We start from the raw sequence: 20,690 nt of genomic DNA on the forward strand, positions 1-20,690 counted from the left end.
GTCCCAGGGCGCACAATAAACGAATGAACCCAGACAAGGAGCAGTCAGGTGGGGCGAGTGAGGGGCGAAGGTCTGCACTGAGGGGTCCCCAGGGTCCAAGGAAGACGGAAATGTGGACTGAAGGAGGAAGCAGGACCTAATTTGAGTTGTTTCTTGCTTGGTCGCGGTCCGGGCTCGCGGAAAACCAGAGCCAGTTAGTGTCGGGCGGGAACGGCGTCCTCAGGTCTGGGGGCGCGACCTGCGTGACCTCGCCGCGACCCGGGCAGAGCTCCTTCGCCCAGCCAGCAGGCGTCGGCCTGGGTGGCCCGGGGAAATGACGAAGAATTCCTTCAACACGAGTTTGCTACGCACCTGCGGGCGGCGCGTGGTCCTGGGAGCTCGCTTGACGCGTGCCCGGGGGGTTTGAGGGCTTGCCAGTGTCGGCAGGTGGGGACAGGGCCGCCCTCCCGGGGAGTCGGCTTTGCGCCTGTCGCGTCCCTCAGCCCCGGGGTAGAGCAGGGCTGCCAAGGGGGCAGGGGAGGGGCGACCTCTGTGTCCACCGCACTCCGCCTTCGGCATTTTTGTACCTCGGCCCTTTCCTTCCATCCTCCTTGCCTGTTCCGTTCCCAGCTTATTTTACTGAGCTGGAGCGAGCGAGGGGATTGGCAAGCCTGGGACCCGCTTCCTGCCCCTTTGGAACGGTGGCAGAGACTTTTTCTGCAGAGAACGGCTTGGTGGGCTGCAGCGCAGATGGCGCGCCCGGCTCGGGTTGGGGTGGGGACTGAAACCTCTCTTCCTGCTCATACCCATTTCGTGCCAGGCGTTCGGGAAGACAGAACTAACCCCCGACGCCAGCCGTACGAGCATTTCCGGGACTTTTTCATCTTGGAAAGCAGTCCTCCTGCCTGGGGAGTGGCTCCTGCTGCACAGGGCCTGGAGGCGGCCCCCGGGGCCGCGCGGTTTAGGCGCCCTACTCGCGAGCGAGCCTTGGCCGTCGGCCCTGCTCCCCGCGCTTAGCGGACCTTGACAAGCGCTCAAAACGTGCCAGGCTCAAGAGAGACGAGATCTCCACCTGGGCAGCCGACGAAGTAAATTAAAGTCAACCTAGGGAGGGAGTTGGTGGCACTGTGGGTCCCCGGGAAGGGGAAGTGGTGCTGGAGGCAGATTGCACCCGTTGTGCAGGGAAGCCGCGGCTGGTCTGGGACAGAGCGCGAGCTTCATTCACTCTCTGACGTTCAGAAGTTGGCTTTCTCCAGAACGGGAGTTTTTAAAACTTTTTTTAGACGGCAGGGCGAATGTCTTTTAAAGGGATCTGAATGGTGAAACTAATCAGGAAGGAGAGGAATTACTAGCAAAGCTGGGGCAGGATAAAATCCGGGAGCGGCAGAAGTTGAAGGAAGACCAAAGCTAGGTGTACCTCCCTCTTGACAAGTCCAAAACAGAGTGGGGTTAAGGCAAGAATGTAGGCTGAATGCTCTGGGGATTAGTGCGACGTGAGCCCTCCAGATGACTTAGAGACCGCCTACACCACTGCAAATACCAGGGTCGATTTTTAAAACTCTTGAGTCCTCCTAGAGGTGAGGGGGGGAGGGGTCGAGGGAGGTGGGGAACAGGTAAAGCAGTTTCCTTCCATTGAGAGGATGAAACACGGCCAGCACGGTGTCTTGTATTCTGAACAGTGACCTGATGACCCCGCTGACCAGGTGTAGACAGTCTGCGGTCCTAAATATTTCCATTGTCCTAACTTCGCATTTGCCTGGGATTTTAGTGCCTTTGCTCTGTGCTACACAGTCCATTAGAGATTACTTAGCGCGGCATTAGCAGACGGAACCCGATGAGACACCGGTGCTGGGGAGGCTGCCCTGGAGGAAGGGGGGAGGGGGGAGGGTGGCACCTGCAATCCTCCAGGGATGGAAAATTAGTTAACAAGGACTAACCTTTCCATTACTGTTGTTTAGAAATCTCCTTTGAGCCTTTGTTTTGGCCAAGATTGGTGGGTAGTTGGTGGATTTCTCTGGCTGGGAAACGGTCTCTTCCTCCAAAGTGGAGAGTAGAAGATAAAGGAGGGTTGGTGGAGCTGGATGGAGGGACCCTGTGTCATTTCTTTAAATCAGGGAAATTTGTCAGGATTAAAGCTGAGAGAAGTCTTGGAATGCACCAAGCCTTGGAACCAGGTTAGGTGATGGGAGGACAAAAGGAAGAATATTCCCCACTTTGGGAAACCCAAGGCTGGAGGCAGACTGAAGCAGCAGTGTTCTGTGTTGGCAGCCCCAGATGCCTTACTGTATAGACCATGGGAGATGGCTGGGGCAGGGAATAGTGTGTACAGATCGGCTTTTGTAATTATTTTCTGCCTTTTCTCCCTTCCTGGATTGAGTGTTAACAATGCTCATAACAGATGGGAGAACAGGGTTTACTGCTTTTAGGAAAATTCCACCGTGGCTTAAATGTCTGTCTTCCTTCTCTCCCTCTTTCTCTTTTTCCTTTTTCCCTCCCTGCTGCCCTTCCTTCCTCTGTCTTTTTCCTTCTTCTTTTGCGAGGTCTTTGCAGGGAGGAACCGGGTTTGTGCGTGCATTCACAGCATAGGGGTTCTCTGGGCGGCTGAGAATTCAGCAGGCTGCGGGGCGGTGAGATCCCTCACCCTCTTTCTAGAAGCTCCAGGAGAGAAGGGCAGTTTTTGGGTCCACAGACAGAAGCCATCCTGGAGCTGGGCTATTGTTACTTGTGGTCGGATGAAATCAGTTGACATAGATGCTGCCATGAGGTTTCACCTTTCCTAGTCCTCAGTTTCCTTGGAGCCCTGATCAAAATGGAGCACAAATCAACCATTTTGAGGCACTACTGTAGACTAGGTGGACAGGTTGATTTTAATTGGCAAAATTGGAATTGATTCTCCCTCGGAAAATGTACTTTGGCTTAACTGTATTAGTGGCGGGCTAGAAAATCATCTTGGGAGGCAAATCATAACTCCTGTTGTTGTTTTGGTGGATTTCTTCTTCAGATCTCCCCACCCTCTTTCCCTCTGTCAGTCTGGTGTAGCCACAGATGTTTTACTGTGATATCTCACCCCCAAATGCCTTTAAAGTATAATTTGCTTTAATTACGATGGTAGGGGGTTAAGGGATTGGTTCTGGAAATAGCTCAATAGAGACAAAACTTGCAGCCAAATTAATTGAAATTTTCTTCTTATGAGGGAGAGGCTGCCAAACATATGGAATATTGCTACAGAATGAGACATCAGAAAAATACATGGTGGAGCTTTAGCAATGATTAAATGTGAAAACGGAGTGGAAATAGAGAAATGTCTGCAGCATTTCCGTAGGCTGTCATGGATTTGTTGAGTATGACTTTCTGTTTTATTTGCAGTTACCGAGAAAATTTGATATCCTACTGAAGAATATTAATTCTGTGTCTGTATCTAATCTAGACAATAATCCTATATCTGCAAATACATATTTACATTGTATATTTTGTTTACTTCAGGATTCCTATTAGAGGGCTGTCTAAATTCAGCCTTAAATTGGTACCATCATAATTGTCTCCAGGATACTTCTGAATGTGATCTTTTATTGAAGAGGTTGCTAATTTTGAGCTGTTTAAGCAGAAAAAGAACAAAGGAGACTTTCAAAGAGACCCCAGATAACCAAATGAAACAAATAGGATCTGTGATGGGAAGGATTCTTGAGGAAAAGTGGAGGGAAAAAACAATGTTAGGTGTGATCATTCCTGTGATGAGAAGGATTTTCTGACTTTTTTCTAGTCATTTGTTAAGACAAACTAGACATCAGATGACATGTGTAGAGCAATGTACAGTATTTTAAACATATGTAAATGAATATAAAGGAAATTTTATTTACTTGAAATGTAATGCCAGTTTTATAAAATTAGGCTTTTCCCAATATTTTTGTGGCTGGTCCATATTTTCATTTAATGCTGCCATTGCCATCACAGAATACCATGATGTTCAATGCACCTTTTCTCCTTAAGTTTTAAAAATTAGTGTTGGTATTTTGTGCTTCGGTTGTGTTGTTTATGAGATTATTCCTACTAGGTTATGAAGATCCCTTAAGAAAAGATTTATAAACCATTTTGGAAAACTATGTGGTGGTCTCTTCAAGATACATTGGTTTAGAAGAAGGGAAAATATAAAAAAGGAAGCTATAAATTGTTCACTAAAAATCAATTGTCTTTAACAGGGAAATAGCAAATAAAGAGCCAGCAGGCAAGAAACCAGGGCACATCTAGTCACGATTTGTCATGTAAAACTGCAGGATGGGTCTCAGTTTCCCCTGTAAGTGGGCTGCATAGATGAATTAGCCCTCAATTCCTCTGGCTACAGATCAGGTGATTTAAAAGGACAATTGGGACCAGAAAACAGTATTTTATTGTCAGTGGTGATGTTGGCTATGTTGAATTGGAAAATTTTATTTTTAAACCTTTATCCAGTAATAGAACTTTTAATTACTCAATTTTAATTTAGGTCTGCCTCTGTTACAATTTTTAGACTTTGATGTTAGAAAACTTAGGTATGAATTTAGGCAGGCATGGCACCGAACTTGGTCTGTCCTCTGGCCTTCCGTTGATACACTTGAGAATTAGCCATTCTCAGAATAAATAAGCCCCCACTGTTTCCCCAAACTGCCTTTTCCACTGCCTTCTTCCTTCCTTACTCAGGGAACCTACAGTGACAGAGCAACAGGGTTTGCCGGTGGCTTGTTCTCTCCCCTTCATATTCATGGGGAAGGAATAGGGAGTTCCAAGAAAAACATCTGCATAATATTTCAATCATTTATGTCTGTTTCGTTAAAGCCTCATTTGGCTTTGCTTTGCAGTTTGTAGTCTAAGGAAACTTAACAAATAAATAAAATTATATGTTTTTGGAAAATATATTGGCTAAACGTTTTTTAAGGCAGAGCCCAAAAGAATTACTCCTGGAGTGAAGCCACCAACAAAAGGATTTGGGGTGAAAGCCGCCAGATAGAGTGGCTTGGGTGAGCCCTGTTGGCAGCCTTGGTCTCCAGTGGCCCCACAATCTATCCCAGAGAAAAAAGGTTCTAGCCCCAGTTTGGCTTCCAACTGTGTATCCATAGGAAGCCCATTTAAATGTAGCGATTCACTTTTCACAGGGTCTCTGGAAAGAGTAAAAGAACTTGCAGATTTGCAAATACTTGATACAAGTTCAGAGTGCTGGCAATCTTAAAGACCAGGATCACAGTTCCTATTTTGCTGATGGTGTCACCCTAAGTGGCCTGGAGTCCTGGCTGTCCTAAGAGGATGGCCAAGCCGACAGGGAGAATTGTGGGATCTGCCAAAAAGATGGACATTTCGCTCCCTATCCTGAAAGAAGCAAGGAAAGCATTGTCCTGGGCATGAGGGTGTTAAGACAAATTGTGAAACAAGAGGAATTCTATTCAGTTCAACCAAAACACAATTAAAAAGCAATGCCTTGCAGGACTCCAAGGTGGTGCACCAAATCCAAATTTTACAAAATAGTAATTTGATCTCAGAACATGGTTAAGTGAACATTATTCCTATCAGTACAAAATAAGTCTGAACAATATTAAAGTATTCACCAGAATTCAGAAATATCTGAAATTCTAATTCACTTCCCCAGAACGGTATACTTTCCTAACCATATTTGAGAAGTCACTGTGAAGAATGCTGGATCTAGTTTAGGGTCTTTAGTGGAAAATATTTTTCCCTCATCCTGTTGATCTTCTGTGACCAAAGAGATAGAAAACACCATTTTTCAAAGAATTAAAATCGATCAAAACAAACACAAACTGTGTCTGAAATGTTTCTTGGTGGCCCCTAGTTCCTAGAGAGCAGTTTCTTGGAAATGAGGAAACGTGAGTAGGGAACAAAAATGCACAATACTTATTATATATCACCAGAGGGGTGTGGGCAATTTGGTCGAGCACAGACCACATCAGACTTTTGATCTCTTCTACTTGCCAGCCTTCTGAAACTTCACTAATGGGGGAATTTGGATTTAATATGGAATCCATTTTCTGATGGGCCACTCTGAAAAATAAACCCCTTGGGCCCCCTACCGTGGTACTTCAGGTGATTTGAGGGCTGGGCATCATGTGGGTTTTATAAGCTTCCTGATGAGGAAGTAGATTATAGCTACAGGCAAAGGATTTCTAGCCATTTCTTATCAAGTAAGAAATAGTCACTTTTCCATTGGGCATTTAGATGTCTCCAAGAAAAGACTAGATTCCTCAATTGTTAAATCAAACTCAATCTACTCTTACCTGAATACATTACAGCAAAAGCGAGGTGAGGTCAGGCAAATGATGGCCTTGACCCTCCTGTTTCACTTTCACATGAGGATTGGTGACCAAATCCTGGCAAATTTATCCTCATTCTGTGGGGGGTAAGAATCTGCCAAAGTTCTTTCTTCCAAAAAGACTGAACCTTGTACTGTTGCATTATCTGCTGTTCATACTCCAGGATTCTGTTGATTAGAAAGGGGTGTACACCTCCAGATGCTTTAGAATTAAGGGGATGGCAGAAAGTTTCAGTGTTTTGTGTAGGCTGGGCAGTGAAGGAGGGGGAAATAGTACCAGGAAGTAATGAAGCAGGAAACAATTTTGATATGCTTTAAATATATAAATTCATCTTGCTGGTGACTGACGGTAAGTGAATGGAGACAGGAGCTGACCATTGAACTTGGTATTATGGGGCTAGGTGTCTTATCCTTAGTATCTGATATGATCACACACCAACCCTGAGAGACTGGTGTTATGTCCATTTTACAGATAAGAAAACTGAGGCTCAAAGAGGTTAAGCAATTTGTCCAAGATCACATACATGGTAGAATCAGGATCTGAACCCAGGTCTGTCAGACTCTGATCTGGGATTTATTGCAAACAATTCTGCAGACCCAAAGATTTGAAGATCTAAATTCTAGGCAGAACTGAAGACCTTCACATTCTTCCAATAATTTTCCCCAAAAAAGCATTTGAACAAACTGTTTCTATTTCCCCTGGCTTTCACTCACTGCCCACGTTCTTGGCCATTCCAACATGTACAGCTCCCTCGTTCAGTGGTGGCTTCCTTTCCTTAGAGTTTGACCTCAGAAGAATTGCCTTTTCTTCAGAATGGCAATGCCGCAGCCTGTGTATGAGGATGCGTGTGTGCATATTTAAATGTATGTGTGAGTGTGTATTTGTGTGTGTACATACGAGTGTGTGGATGTGCTAAATGTGTGTCTTGAGTATATGCAAATATGGGTGTGTATGTATGAGTGCCTGTGATATGAGTGTGTAGGTCTCAGGGTGTATCTTTATTTGTGATGGTGTTTGTGTATCTGTGTGTGTAATGTGTGCCTGTGTATTTATAAGTATGTGTGAATCTGTGTGCATCTGTGTGTGAGTGTGTTTGCATCAGGGTGTCTGCATGGATAGCAAGCGTGTCTGTGTGTATACATGCAGCTGCTCTCCCTTTGGGCTTAGGTGTGTGCCTTGAGCCATGCCACTCTGCAGGACATGGGAGACTGGCAGACAGACTGTGCCACTGGAGACTGTATTGTACCATGGGGCCCAGATTCCTTGGATGTTCTGGGGCATTGCCTGGAACGTGTTTTCATGCCTAAGTTTACTCTCTGTGGTTCCCCAGCACAGAGTGTCAACACAGAGCACTACTATGCAGAGAAGAGAAGATAAAAATTTTCATTTTAAATGAAATGACTCCTCATATTTGGAGCCGAGTTTATAGATCAAATTCTGTTAGTGACACCAACTATCTGCTTAAATTCTGATCTTTAAGATGGAATTTTGTGATATCAAACACTGCATGGAATAAGTTGAGTTTACCAGGGACTTTGAAATCCTCTTGCTCCTTGGAAATTTTGGTCACAACTATTTCTGGTAGGAGACCTATATAACCTCTGTCCTGTCCTGTTCACTTTCCAGATTGTTAAAACACACAGACACACACACACACACACACACGTTTTAAAAAAGGTTTGTGTTGCTTTTTGAAAAGTTTCTAGATGGCTTACATTTCACAGTAATCTAAATAATTATATGGAGCACTGTCCCCTGAATTGTGGGATCTGAATCCACAGATCTCCATCCCCTGACAGGCAGGGATGAATCTGAACTTGACAGGTGCCATCAACAAGCTGCCACCTTGCAGCTTGGGGTGGGTAGAGGGGATCAGCCGGCCAGGATCTCCTGCTTCTAGCCCTCCTGTGGGCATTAGGTATCCATCCCAAACAGCATGTGCATACTCTGTCCAAAGGATCTAAATCTGTGCCTCAAACATTTCCATTTGCCCAGTTGTGAGGGAGCACAAGGGGGTAGTGGCTCATCTACTCCCTTGTCATTGTACGCAGGGCAGTTTTCAGACTCTCTGCCTCCACCTCCCCTCCATGAAAGGACAGGGTAGAGCCAGCTGATGAGGTGATGTCTCACATTCCTCCAGCTCTCAGATCAGTTCTCCCACCTTTAAGCGCAGTTTTTGGTCCAAATCCTGGTTCCCCTGCTGTGGGACTTTGGGTACTTATCTTGATATCTCTGAGGCTCAGTTTTCTCATCTGTAAAATGGGCATAATACCTTCTTCACCAAGTTGTGTGGATTATATACATTCAGGACCTGGTACAGTTCATAGCAGGCTCTTGACACTTGGTTGTATACTATTACTAGTATATTATAGATCTCTTAAACCATTTATACATTTGTTTTTAAAACTGCTCTCTCTAAACCTACAACGGTAATACAATGGGAACGGTTTTATTTTGTAATTTAAAGACCACCCTTAGTATGTGTGTCCCTTAAATTTTCCCAGCCCTGAGAACTCCAGTTTAGTCCCGAGGCCTCCGAGGGCCCCTCAGATTTGGGGCCGTCCAGCGGGAAGCACTGCCTGCAAGCTGGAGGCTGAAAGCTCGTCCGTCTGCTTTTAGTGCTGGTCCCACAGTGATGCCGTCGCGGCTTCCGAGCCTCTAAAACTCCCCTGCCGGCCTTCCCTGCATACATTAGCCTTAATGTATTCTCTCTTGAATACTCATCATATTAAGGCTCCCGGTAGATACCTTGCTCGAAATAAATTTTATGGGCATACATCCTCGCCCTCATCCCCATGCATCTGCAGCCAGGAGGAGAAATATAGCCGTATTTTTCCTCCGAGGCGAGGCCAAACAAGGATTCGGTGGGAACGTGCGGCCGGGCCGGAGCCCAGCGCGGCGCGGGGAGGGACGGGCTCGCGCTCCGCCCTGCGCACGGCCCCGCGCCGAGGGGACGCGTCTCCCTCCGGGCTCCCTAGAGTTAACTTGCCTCCGCCTGCCTGGTCCCCGACTTCTCAGGACCCAGCCAGTGGGCTCGCACTAAGATGCCCGGGTACCACCGGGCCGATGCCCTTGCCGCGGTGCGCGGCTGGCGGGCGTGAGGCCGGTGCGCACAGGGGCCGCGCTCTGCTCCGTTTGTCCGTAGACCGCTTCCGAGCGGCGAGGGCTTCCTGGGCAGGCCTTCCTTCCCCTGCCTTGCAGGGTGATGCCAGCAGCCTAGAGCAATCTTCCTGGACACCTCCTTCCTCAGGCCCTGGCTCAACAGCTGCTCCGACCCCACCCGGCCACCCGCACTGGCCCACTGTGCCCCTCTGTGCCCGCCATCCCGCTCACCCCCACCCCGGGGCTGCACCTCACAGGAGCTCCTGGCTGCCCACACCTCCCTCCTCATAACCTCTCCTCTGCTTATGTCTCTGGGTTGGTAAGGGCCCGTGCTGAGGGAGCCCTCCCGGCCCCCAGGAGTGCCAGTCCTTGATCCTGGAAGGAGGCAGGGGTGTGGTGAGCGAGCACCCACCCACAGGCAGACAGGTGTGCCCTGAGCTGTGGCAAGTTGCTGTGTGACGTGGGCCCTCTCTGAGCCTCCACTTGAGGATCAGGACATCTGTGCAGGGATTCAACTGAGATCAAGCCTTGGACATGGGGCCCTAACTTTCCCTTTGTTCAGCCAGGGCAGCACCACATCTATCTTACCTTATCTTCTAATAATAGCAACCCGGTACTGAGCACCTGTATACTGGGCCCTGTCCTACACGTACCAGTTTGTTTACTCTGCCCAACAAACCTACCAGGTACTATTGTAATTACTCCAACCTCCACACACACACACCCTCCATTTTTTACAAGTGACAAAACAGAGGCAGAGAGGTGTGACATAATTTGTTCAAGGTTAAAAAGTAGAGACAGGATTCTAACCCACGCAGTCTGCCTCCAGGATCCATGGTCTAACCCTGATGCCTACCTGTTCCCCTTATTCAATGGAAATTCCTGTAGCCTTTGTGCTCTGCGCAGCTCTCTGCTGGCATGTTGGAACTCCTTTGTAAGTACCTAGTGGTTGAACAATTTGTCAAGGAGGAAACCATTTGAGGTAGGAAAAAAATCCCATATGCACTGGGACAGACCTACATGAATCTACCCCAGTTCTGGTAGTTTTCATGGGCTATTTTGGTCTAAGCAGGGGGTCAAAGGGCAAGGCATCTGATGGGTCTGAATTTCAGGCAAATGTTAGTGGCTGCCAAGGCCACCAAGGGATTAGGCTGGGGTTGGGGCTTAATGGACAAGGTGAAACACTTGTGTGTAGAGAGCTAGGGATGATGTTTAGTGTGTGTCCCTGTAGTTGGTTTATGTTTCCGACTTAATACTTGAGAAAAATTTCTCTCTGCATAGGTTTAGATGTGTTCAATTCCCTCCTCCCAACCAGTGCTGTGAGGCCAATTCCCTTATGTTGACACTTTAAAATTATATCACAACCAACAAACATGATATGAATCAAGAAATATGTATGATTCATGAGAGATTTGTTTTTAATACTTCTGTTGACATTTTGGACTGTGCAGGAGAAATCAGTGAAGTGTTTCAAGGTGACCTTCTTAGAGAGGATTTGATCAATTATTTATTCAGTGATAAACATCCATGAAGCTACTCTTGTGTGTCAGGCACTGTGCTAGGCAGTGAGGATACAAAGCTCAAAAAGAAACATGATTCATGTGCCTTGAGAATCACACTTCCTAATGGGAAAGATAGTGTATAAACAGTCAGCAAAAGTGCTACTTATAACAGAGGTGAAAATCCCCAATGCCTGCCTGTCCCCTTTTATTCAGTAGAAATTCCCATAGCTTTTGTGTGCCTAGCAGCACTTGGCTGGCACGCTGGGATGCCTGATGCCAGCCTCTCGATGTGCTGTATCTGGAAGCTACTGCAGGAGGCCAGATGCTTGTACTTCCATGTTTTTGTTCTTAATATTTGTTGCCTTCCCTTTTTTGGGGAAAAGTACAAGGGAAAATGGCTAGAGATGCTAGCATTATTTGCTCATCCATCCAAGCCTGACCATTTTGTAGACTTTGAAACTACTTCAGTGACTCAAAATACTATCAACCTCTTGAGCAATTCCCTTGGTAAGGATGGGATGGCTGAGAAACAGACCTTGGATAGGAAGTCACCTGGACAGGAACAAGGTGGAGGCAGTGGTTAGGGTTCAGTGGCAGACAACAGAATCCACTTCACTGTTTAAGTGGAAAGTCATTGATTCCCAGGTTTTAGGTGTCTTTCAGCTCAGTGGAGCCAGCTCTGGTCAAACTTCCAGGAATAACTCCTAGCCCTGAGAATTTCACTGCCTCTGCCATGACTGATCAGGACATTGCAAACACAGAAGCTCCACATCAGTTCAATGGATGCCTGCTTTTTCTCCATTTAACTCAGTTTTGAATTCAGGTCTCTCCTAAGTGCATCTGTTTGGCAGACTTGAAATCACACTCAGAGCCCAAGCTGCAAGGGAGTCTGGAAAAGCAGTTTCTAGTTTTCCTGTCTGCAGTGCAGGGAGGCACATTAGGAGGGGATCTGATGGAGCCAATCCATGCTATCTGCTCTAATTCCCTAAAATACTGAGATTGTCTCAAAATACTGAGATTCTCTCTCTCCAGGAACACCCAGAGGTATGGACTTCAGTCACTGCCTACCCCCTACACATATCATTTGCTTTTTAGGCCAGATGGCCTCTCAGTCCATGCCTAGGCAGGGCTCACACTGGGAGATGATGTTTTTAGCACAGATTCCATCCAGTAGTGAAAATGTCATGGGAACAGAAGTGTGTTGTTGGGCCTTCCTGGCTACGGGCTGTGGAACTGCAGCTAGTGTAAGTGGGTTAGTTGATGTTGCTAGCCTTGTGGTGCTCTTAGAAGCAGGTGACCTCTCTGGGCCAGAGCCACATAAAGCCAGGCCAAAAAAGCATGGATTGAATTTCAGTTCCCACCTGCCCCCTTGACCAGGCACTGTTGCTCAGTGTACAGCCTGCACAGCCTTATGTGGCAGCCCTGGGGGTTTGGGTTATGTCCTTTCCCCCATGGCAGAACGAGAAGGCATCCACACACAGCCTGGTCTGGTTAGCGGTGCTGTGCGGATGGGTCATGCTGCCTGTCTTCCTCTTCCCACAGAGATCCCTCAGTGCGCTGGCTGCAACCAGCATATCCTGGACAAGTTCATCCTGAAGGTCCTGGACAGACACTGGCACAGCTCCTGCCTCAAGTGTGCAGACTGCCAGATGCAGCTGGCTGACAGGTGCTTCTCCAGGGCGGGGAGTGTCTACTGCAAGGAAGATTTCTTCAAGTAAGTCAGAACCCGGGCTCACCGCCCTCTGCTTGCCCAGGTCTGCCTCTGCCTCTCCCTGTGCAGAGGTGGGGGTGGGGGAGGACCGAGGGTCCCCCCTGGGGGTAGATGATTCTGCTGCTGAGAGGCTGCCCCCTTCTGATTTCTGGCCCCATCATTGCCTGGTCCCAGGGCCTCAGGTTCACTTGAGCTCTGCAAAGGGCAGGGGTGGGGAGCCAGCAGAGTGCATGAGCCAGATTTCATGAGGGTGGCTGACGAGGGGTCCCTGCCAATGTTAAAAGAAGTTGCTCTTTCTATCTTGGTGAGTTGGTGCCTCTGGGCATGTGGCTGTATAGTTACTGTGGTTTTCAGAGCAGGTGCTTTGAGGTTTGTACCTGGAATTTAGATTCTGTGGCTGTGTTTCTTCAAGCCTCTTCAAGAGCCTTAGAGGCTTGGAAGAGTGCTCCCGGTAGGGGTCAAGCCACCCGCAAATCAGTCATTGCTTTCAGTGGAAACATGACAGAGGCAGTTTCATGTGACGGAGAGGAGCCCAGACCCTGATGGGGTTTGAATCCACTTACTAACTGTGTGTTCTTGGGCAAGTGACTTAACTTCTCTGTGCCTCAGTTTGCTTATCTTTAAAATGGGGTTGATAATAATAGTTGCTAGCTCATAAGGTTCATACTAGCCTTGAAGAGTCAATTTGTGTAAAGTCCTTAGGACAGTGTCTAGCACTGCATGTTAGCTTTTAAGAATGTTCTTAATTTTTCATTCTGGGATTGGGTCCTTCAGAAAAAATCCTGTTGGAGTTTAGGGTCAGTGTGAGAGAACCTCCTAAATTTATCTTCCATGACATTTAGGCTGGGACTTCCCCTGCAGAATCTATTACCCAAGGCACCTGGGCTGGTGCCTCAGCCAGTGTGGACCAGCTGGTGACAGCAAAGCCGAGGACAGGAGTCGGGGGGCGGGGGGTGATCTGTCAGTGACACCGGGCCCAGTGTGGGTGGCCCACGGGGATGCACCGAGGAGGGTAGGACTGCCAGGGGCACTGGGTAAGGCCTGGAAACCTTTGGTGTGAATAAATAAACCCCCGAGAGGTGGTGTGCATCCTTCAGAGATTGTGTATTTTGCAGACAGAGGAGAACTGGGGAGAAATGCCAGTCCTGGATACAGAACATGATGTTTCCCAAATCCCCCCAAAGGTTTAACTTCAGGGAATAAGTGACTTGAATTTCTGAGGATTCCCGAATTTCTTTAGACCAATATGAGTGTGTGCTACCTGGGGGCAGGGCAGTAACTGCTACAGGCGCCCCCAACCAGTCCTTGGTGGCCCCCACTGCAGGGGTGGGGGGCTCTGGTCCTTCCTGCCTTTTCCGTACTGCTCCCCTTTCTCCAAGTCTTCTTTTGCTTCCCCCACCTCTGACCCTCACCTTGTTTCCTGTGCTCTGGCGTTTCCACAATCCTGTCCCCTGCACCCACGTCCTTTCTCTGTGGGTGACAGGTTTGCCTCTACCTTCCTTCCTCCCTGGCTGAGCAGCCTGGCAGTTCTCACAAACCCCTGGACAGGGGGCATTTCCCCGTGGGTGCACGTCCACCTGTGAACATGAGCGTGTGTGGGAGGAGGGGCAAGAGGAAGCAGCGGGTGGGCCTGGCTTTGGAGGTCGGGTGAGCAGTCCCTGCTTCCAAGGTCAGCACGCCATCCTCCAGTTTGTCCCTGTTCCCTTGGAAAGCCTGGGTGAGCTCCCTCCGGAGGGGAGACAAGAGGCCACGCTGCCTTCTTGCCCATCTGCGGGCAGGGTGAGTGCTGAGATGTCCCTGGGTAAGACGTCTGGCTGGGGTTCGGGCAAAGCCCACCTGGGTCACAGACCTAGAGCTCTGTCACCAGACATGTTCCTTCGAGTCCCAGCGTAGTCCCAGGGCTCTGTCGGGTGTTTGGACATTGGCTGGTTGGCTCTGCTCTGGGTTTGGGAAGGGGGCGGTGGTAGCAGCTTGGGTGTGGATCTGGGTTTGGGAGAAGCAGCGATGACAGAGGGACCCCTAGACTCAGGAGGGCCCAGAGGAGGGATGAGGGAAGGATCAGCATGGGCCTGTGAGCCGTAAGCCCTCGACCAGAAGTAACAGGGACAGTTCCTCACCCAGGCGGTGCCCCGGCCCCTGCCTCCACGGCCTCCCCGTGCCGTGGTCCTCATTTGGATCCTTCCAGGGCCTTGCTCAGCAGTAACCTCCTGACTAACCTCCCGTCGCTCTAGCCCCACGCACCTCCCCACCCGACCGCAGTCCTACCTCACAGCTCAGGACCTGACCACCCTCTCCTTCAGCAGGACCCTCTCTGCCTACAGAATATTCTGGATGCATTGTGCCATCACAGCCTTCTGCCCTCCCTTCTACGGCCTGCTCATGGCTTTCCTTGGGTAACTGAAGCCCCCCAGCGTGGCAGCCCCTTTCCAGGCACGCTCTGCACTTTCCCACCTCCACACTCTGCCCCTCACTATTTCATCCTGCAGGCATGATGCCCACCCCCTCGGGGCCCCCATCTTTCATGGCCATGAGTCCAGCTCCTCGGTGAGTGGGAGCCCCACAGAGACATGGCCACCCTGCCCCTTCTTTCTCCTGGTGACTCTGTGTGACCTGCCTTGTCTTGCTCATTCCTCACGCACCTGCTTGATCTTCCTAGTTGGCTTGTGGGAAGGCAAATTAGTGGTTCATTTGTCTGTGCCCAGCATTCACACCTGGCCCTGACCCATGGGCCATCGATAGGTTTGATGCTGCAAAGACTAGATTTTGTAGTCAATTAACCACATGCTTTGGTGACCCATTTCTTCCGTACCTCACACAAGTGTCCTGTGAGTCATGAGGCTCAGGCTGCCTGGGAAACACACAGGCCTGTTATTTAGCCAGTTATTCTTGTTCCATGGGACTGCTCTGCTTCCAAAAATGACCCAATCTCAGGGCTGGATCCTTCTGTAAAGCAGGGAAGCTGTCCACAGATTCAGTGCTGAATCCAGATCATTAACTGTGCGGAGAGAGATGGAAAGCTGAAGGGCTTCTCCCACTGCCAACGGAAGACGTGGAGATCGGTCAGCTCAGAAGCCCCCTGGGAGGACACTTGGCTTTACAGGCAATTTGGGACCCTGGCTGTTTGGTACAGGAAAGTGAGGCCGCAGGCGCAGTTTGGTAGAGAAGTCCGAGTCCCAGGGGCCAGGAGGGAGTTGTCCAGGTCAGAGCGGCTGCACGCCCCACTCCCACGGGTCTGGGACTCATTGCCCACTTGGGGCTCAGGCTGTGACTTGGTCACAGAGCTGGGCTATCTGCTCCATTACACCTCACTTAATATCCCTAGATACATGCTCAGGTGGCACCCTGGGATGTGTGCAGGGAGGCGGCACTGTGAGCTGAGAGAATATGGGGCAGAACAGGAGGGGTGGGGCAGTCCCCGAGGTCACCCCCGAGGACTGGGCTGCAGGAGCCACTGCTGGCAGCCTTGTGAGAGGGAAGGTAGGTGCTGTGCACTTGAATTCACCGTCAGACCTCAATTTGTTTCCAGCTCTGGGATTTGGAAGATGCCTGGCCAGACCAGGGAGAATCTCTTCTCTGTGCTCCTTGAGAAAGAAGAAAAACAAGAAAGAGAACAATAATTGTCCTTTTCTGATACCTGCCTCACAGTTCTGCTCAGAGACAGGGAAGGATTCACTGACCTTACTGGTCAGCGCTGTGGTCCTGCATTCCAAGATCAATATTCTAAATCTCTGTCCATAGCAGAGGCAGGGCCACTGCTTTGCACAACTGCATGGTGTCCTTTATCCTGTGTGAACTTTTGCGAATCAAGATTGCAATGTGAAGAGTGCCCTTCTGACGGTGGGTCATCCCTCCGAAGTCAGGGAGGACCTGGGGGAAAGCTGGAGGTCCGCCCTCTGCCCCTGTGCCCTGAGGAGACGAGGTAGTTCTGGTGCCTGGCAGCAGAGGGCGATGCTGGCGTGTGCACAGACGCAGTACTGTTGGAAGGCTGTACTCTGTGGTTGTTGCCTTTTTCGTCAGGGGCTGTTGACCTTGGTCTTGCTCAGGGACATTGTTGTTTGTTGTTCTTGTCTCTTGGGTTCTCCATTCCTCTTTCTGCAAAGGAAATAAAATTCTAGGGCCCAAGAGGAGAGGCACTGAGGTGACTTAATGCAGCACAGTTCTGAGGCGACTACAGGCTGGCGGCAGGCCAAGGGGCCAGCAGTGCCTTGTGTTGCATGTGCTGAGCAAGCGCTCTCTGGACTGTGTGTCCAGGTCTCCCACCTCCTTGCAGAGGGACCGGGGCCTGGGGAGAGCGGGGGTCTGGGAGGAGGACTTCTGGGTCTCTTTCTCCCCAATGACGGGGGCCTGGGAGGAGCTCAGCAGCTCCATTACTCTGAAGTGCAGTGAAGACAGGACAGGTTCTCTGCTTCAGGAAAGGGTTCAGGTACCAGCTCTGTCAGCACAGGCTGGGTGCCCTTTGGCTAGTTCCTTAACATCTCTGAGCTTCAGTGTCCTCTTCAGGAAAAATGGAATGCTACTACTGCCTGCTTCAGAAGGCCTAGCACACAGGAGCACTTCACAGAAGGGAGTCATCTTATGATGAGAGTGGTTTGCCGAACCCAAATGGAGGTTAACTGAATTCCTCGTCTGCCTTTTATTAGTTGCAGTGAACGTGTGATTAGGCCTTTCTGAGCACTATTCTTTATCTGTTTCAAGATGCTTGCTCATTCTGACCCAGAGTTGTGAAAAGGGAAGAAGATAGTAACCAAACTGTGCCCAGCACTTTGCTAGGTGCCTTATCAATATCTCTGGCTTTCCAGCCCTGATGTGTGGCAGCTTGACCCGCAGCGCCAGGGCGCCGGGCTCTCCGCACTCTCCTCGGGGCAGGGTCTGTGCTCACCCCTCCTGGTCTCCCAGCCCTTTCCTTCCCCCCAGCTTTGTGAGCTTCGCCTTGAGGGGATACTTTGCATCTTAGGACTCCTCAGGTGAGGTGGGGGTAGCCTGGCAGAGCTGGAGGGCACATGTAGGTTGCTGGGGACAAACACAGGGTAAAGATGCCATGTTGATTTACATGAAGGTTTGGGAAACAAACCAGCGATTATTATGATATGAAAACAAACAGAGCTATAGATCAAAGTGAGGGCAACACGCATACAAATTTTTTAGGAAAAGCACAGCCTTCAGGGACACCCCAGGCTTGTAGGGAGCTTCAAGCTGCACCCCCGGCCACCAGGAGCCTGTGCTCACACCTGCCTGCTGGGTGGTGCGGGGGCACTTGGGGAAGAGTCAGAGGCATTCTGACTGCCACTCCAGGGTGTTCCTTCTCAACCCTGTTTCTCTGGGGGTGAGCCCCTGCCCCTGGGGCCCTCACCATGCCTGGCAGGCAGAGATGGGCACTTTGCCTGGGGACGGGATGGTGGAATGGAGGACTGCCACATTGCCTGCCAGGGGGCTGCTGTGCGGGCTGCAGCCTGGCAGGCGTTTCTGCGCCTTGCCAGCGCCTCCTCCCCCAGTCAGTCAATCTCCAGGCAGGCAGCACGGCTGTCAGCCAAGGGCAGGTAACAGGCGTCCTTGGGAGCCCAGGAGATGCTGATTTATCCCCGCAGTTCAGAACAGCCTGTTTCAGCTCCGGTGTGCTCTGCGCTTGGCCGGATGCAGGCGGGACCCCTGGCTCTGGCCAGGGGCAGTTGCCTTGACCCAGTCACTCCAGGGACCAGGGCCTTCCTCCCTCAGCTGCGCATGGCCCCCCAGGGCATCAGGTAATAGGGGAAAGGCTTGCTCACCCTCTCTTTGAGGCAGACTTCACAGAGGGAATGAGCGTTGGATCTGAATCCAGGCTCAGTGTGAACTGGGGGCATCAGACTCTCTGAGCCTCACTCCCCCATCTCTAAAAAGGGATCCCTTCAAGAGACCCGTGAGGACTGAGAAAGATGAGGGAAGGAAGGGCTTAGCAGTTGTCATTATGAGTAGCTCGTGTTACTAAGTCGTGATGATGTGTCTACGGAGGGCGGGGGGGAGCAGGAAAAAGAGAGAGAGAAGGAGGTCCTGGGGGCAGAGGCCACAGAAGGCTTTGGGCCAGACTGGGGTCCTGGTTGGGAGGTGGGGCCTGTGTCTAGTGGCAATGGCAGGTCAGGTGACTGGAACGACTCTCCACCTCTTGGTGTGGGGGTGCTGTGAGGAGCCCCGTGTGGTCCAGAGCTTGGCGGCAGTTAACTGCAGCCCTCAGCCCTCACTTCCCAGGGTGGGTTTCCATCTCTGGCCAGAGGGGCCGGCTCTGCTCATGTGACCACCTCTAGCCTGCTTATACCCTGTTACCCCAGGAAAAGACCATCTCAGTTCTAGGGTTGGCTATGGGTGCAATATGGGGCCAGGTTCTTGCCAAGCCACTTGTTATTTCTGATAACTACACACCTGCTGGGCCGCACAGACACACACACACACACACACACACACACACACACACACACACATGCTCACACTCTAGCAAAATATGCTTAAGGAACTGAGACGGGGAGGGTCTCTTTGACGTGTGACTTTCCATAATTTCTGAATAGTTTATAGTCTAATTCCCTCACTAAGCAAATTAAACCTCTTAAGGTAACGATCACACGGTCCAGATAGTGGCTGTGTGTGTGACATTTGTAAAATTCAAACACACTGGTGGGACCAGGCCCACAGTCATTTGCGAAGGCCTGTAATCAAGGCAGAAGCAATTACTTAGCCAAGCAGCTTCCCCCGGGGACCCGAGGCTGTATATCAGGCAGTGATGAGTCCTGATTATCTGTCTGCCCGCTGGGAGCACTGTTCCGCTGTGCCTGCCCACCCTCTGAGAGCCCAGCCTCCGGCCAAGGCCTCCTGACGTCTGGGAACCTGCAGCCCAGAGACTTCTCTGCCATGAGGGAATCTGTTTGGAACCAAATAGTTGCCAACATGCCTGGGAGTCAGATGGCACCTGGGCTGCGGAAAAGGGGTCCTTAAGCAAAGAGGAGCCTGGGTGATGTGGGACATGTGGGTGACTTGTTTACCCCAGGAAACACACCAGCCAGCAGCGGGGCCCCGTTCTCTCCGTCACCGAGGCACATCCTTCTGTCTTCTTCCCCTCTGGCCCCGGCCATCCAGGTACCATGCCATGGGCTCCCACCATCAAAATGCCCTCTCCCTTCCTGCTGCCTCTGTCCCCTCTCAGGCCCTGTCACCACTCCAGTGCACCGCTGCCAGCCTCTCCTTACCCTCTCGTGCCCCTCCCGTCTGTGCCTGCCTGCTGGGCCTCCTGGAAACCTGGAGCTGGCATGCAGGCTGCAGTCCAGCTCTACCTCATTTCCTGCCGGCTGTCTGGCGGAGGTCACCAGGGGGTCCCGTGAGAGCATCTCTGGCTTGTCGCTCTGCTTCCTGGGGATCTGTCTGTGGCCCTGGAAGCCCCACTTGAGGAGAAGCCACAGCCCAGAGTGGGGCTCAGCAGCGGGAGCAGTGGGTCAGAGCAGCAGGTGGGCCTGTGTGTGGCGTGAGGGGGCCGACAGAGCCTCTGGCCCCGGACTCCACTGCTGTGCGTGTCACAGCGCCTGCCACACCACCACTGAGAGTGAGCACTTAGGTCTTGAGGGACTCCAGGATCCACAAGCAATCCGCAGATGCCACAGGGGCACCAAGAGCATCTGTTGCATAGGTTTCTCAGAGAGCAGCCCGTGGGGCAGCTGCACCAGGGTCACCCATCAGCATCAGGTTAGGGATGCATCTCTGCTTTCAGGCAAACAGCAGCCTGGGAGTCAGATAGCATCTGGGCTGTGGAAATGGGGTTCCCAAGCAGAGAGGGATCTGGGTAATGTGGGGCATCATCCTAGGTGGCTCTTCTGCACAGGGCAATTTGGTAACAGCTGAGCTAACACCCTGACTGAGAAAAATCCGCCTGGATTAGGGAGGGCAGGTTAGGTGCCTGCAGGAAAGGGGTGGAGGGAGGGAGAGTGCTGTTGAGCCAGTGGTGGACTGCTCCCAGCTGGTCCTGATCTAGGAAAGGGACTCAGCACTACCTGTAAGGGCTCTTGTGCCGTTTACATGAGATAGTGTGTAATTGCTTGGTGCATACTACATGCTTGATGTGTGTTTACAGAAATTAAGGGAGGTGTTCTG

General features: G+C 50.6%; 1 protein-coding gene across 1 annotated transcript in view; it reads left to right on the plus strand.

Moving 5' to 3' along the window:
* The window catches only part of LHX4 (LIM homeobox 4), a 41,066-nt gene that overhangs the window by 4,626 nt on the left and 15,750 nt on the right, over positions 1–20,690 (plus strand). Inside the window, exon 2 of the mRNA XM_036905917.2 lies at positions 12,419–12,590. Within this exon, the coding sequence (XP_036761812.2) occupies positions 12,419–12,590 (172 nt within the window). The remainder of the gene's footprint in view (positions 1–12,418; positions 12,591–20,690) is intronic.

Source organism: Manis pentadactyla, chromosome 9, assembly GCF_030020395.1.
Source record: "Manis pentadactyla isolate mManPen7 chromosome 9, mManPen7.hap1, whole genome shotgun sequence".
In the NCBI taxonomy this organism is placed as follows: domain Eukaryota; kingdom Metazoa; phylum Chordata; class Mammalia; order Pholidota; family Manidae; genus Manis; species Manis pentadactyla.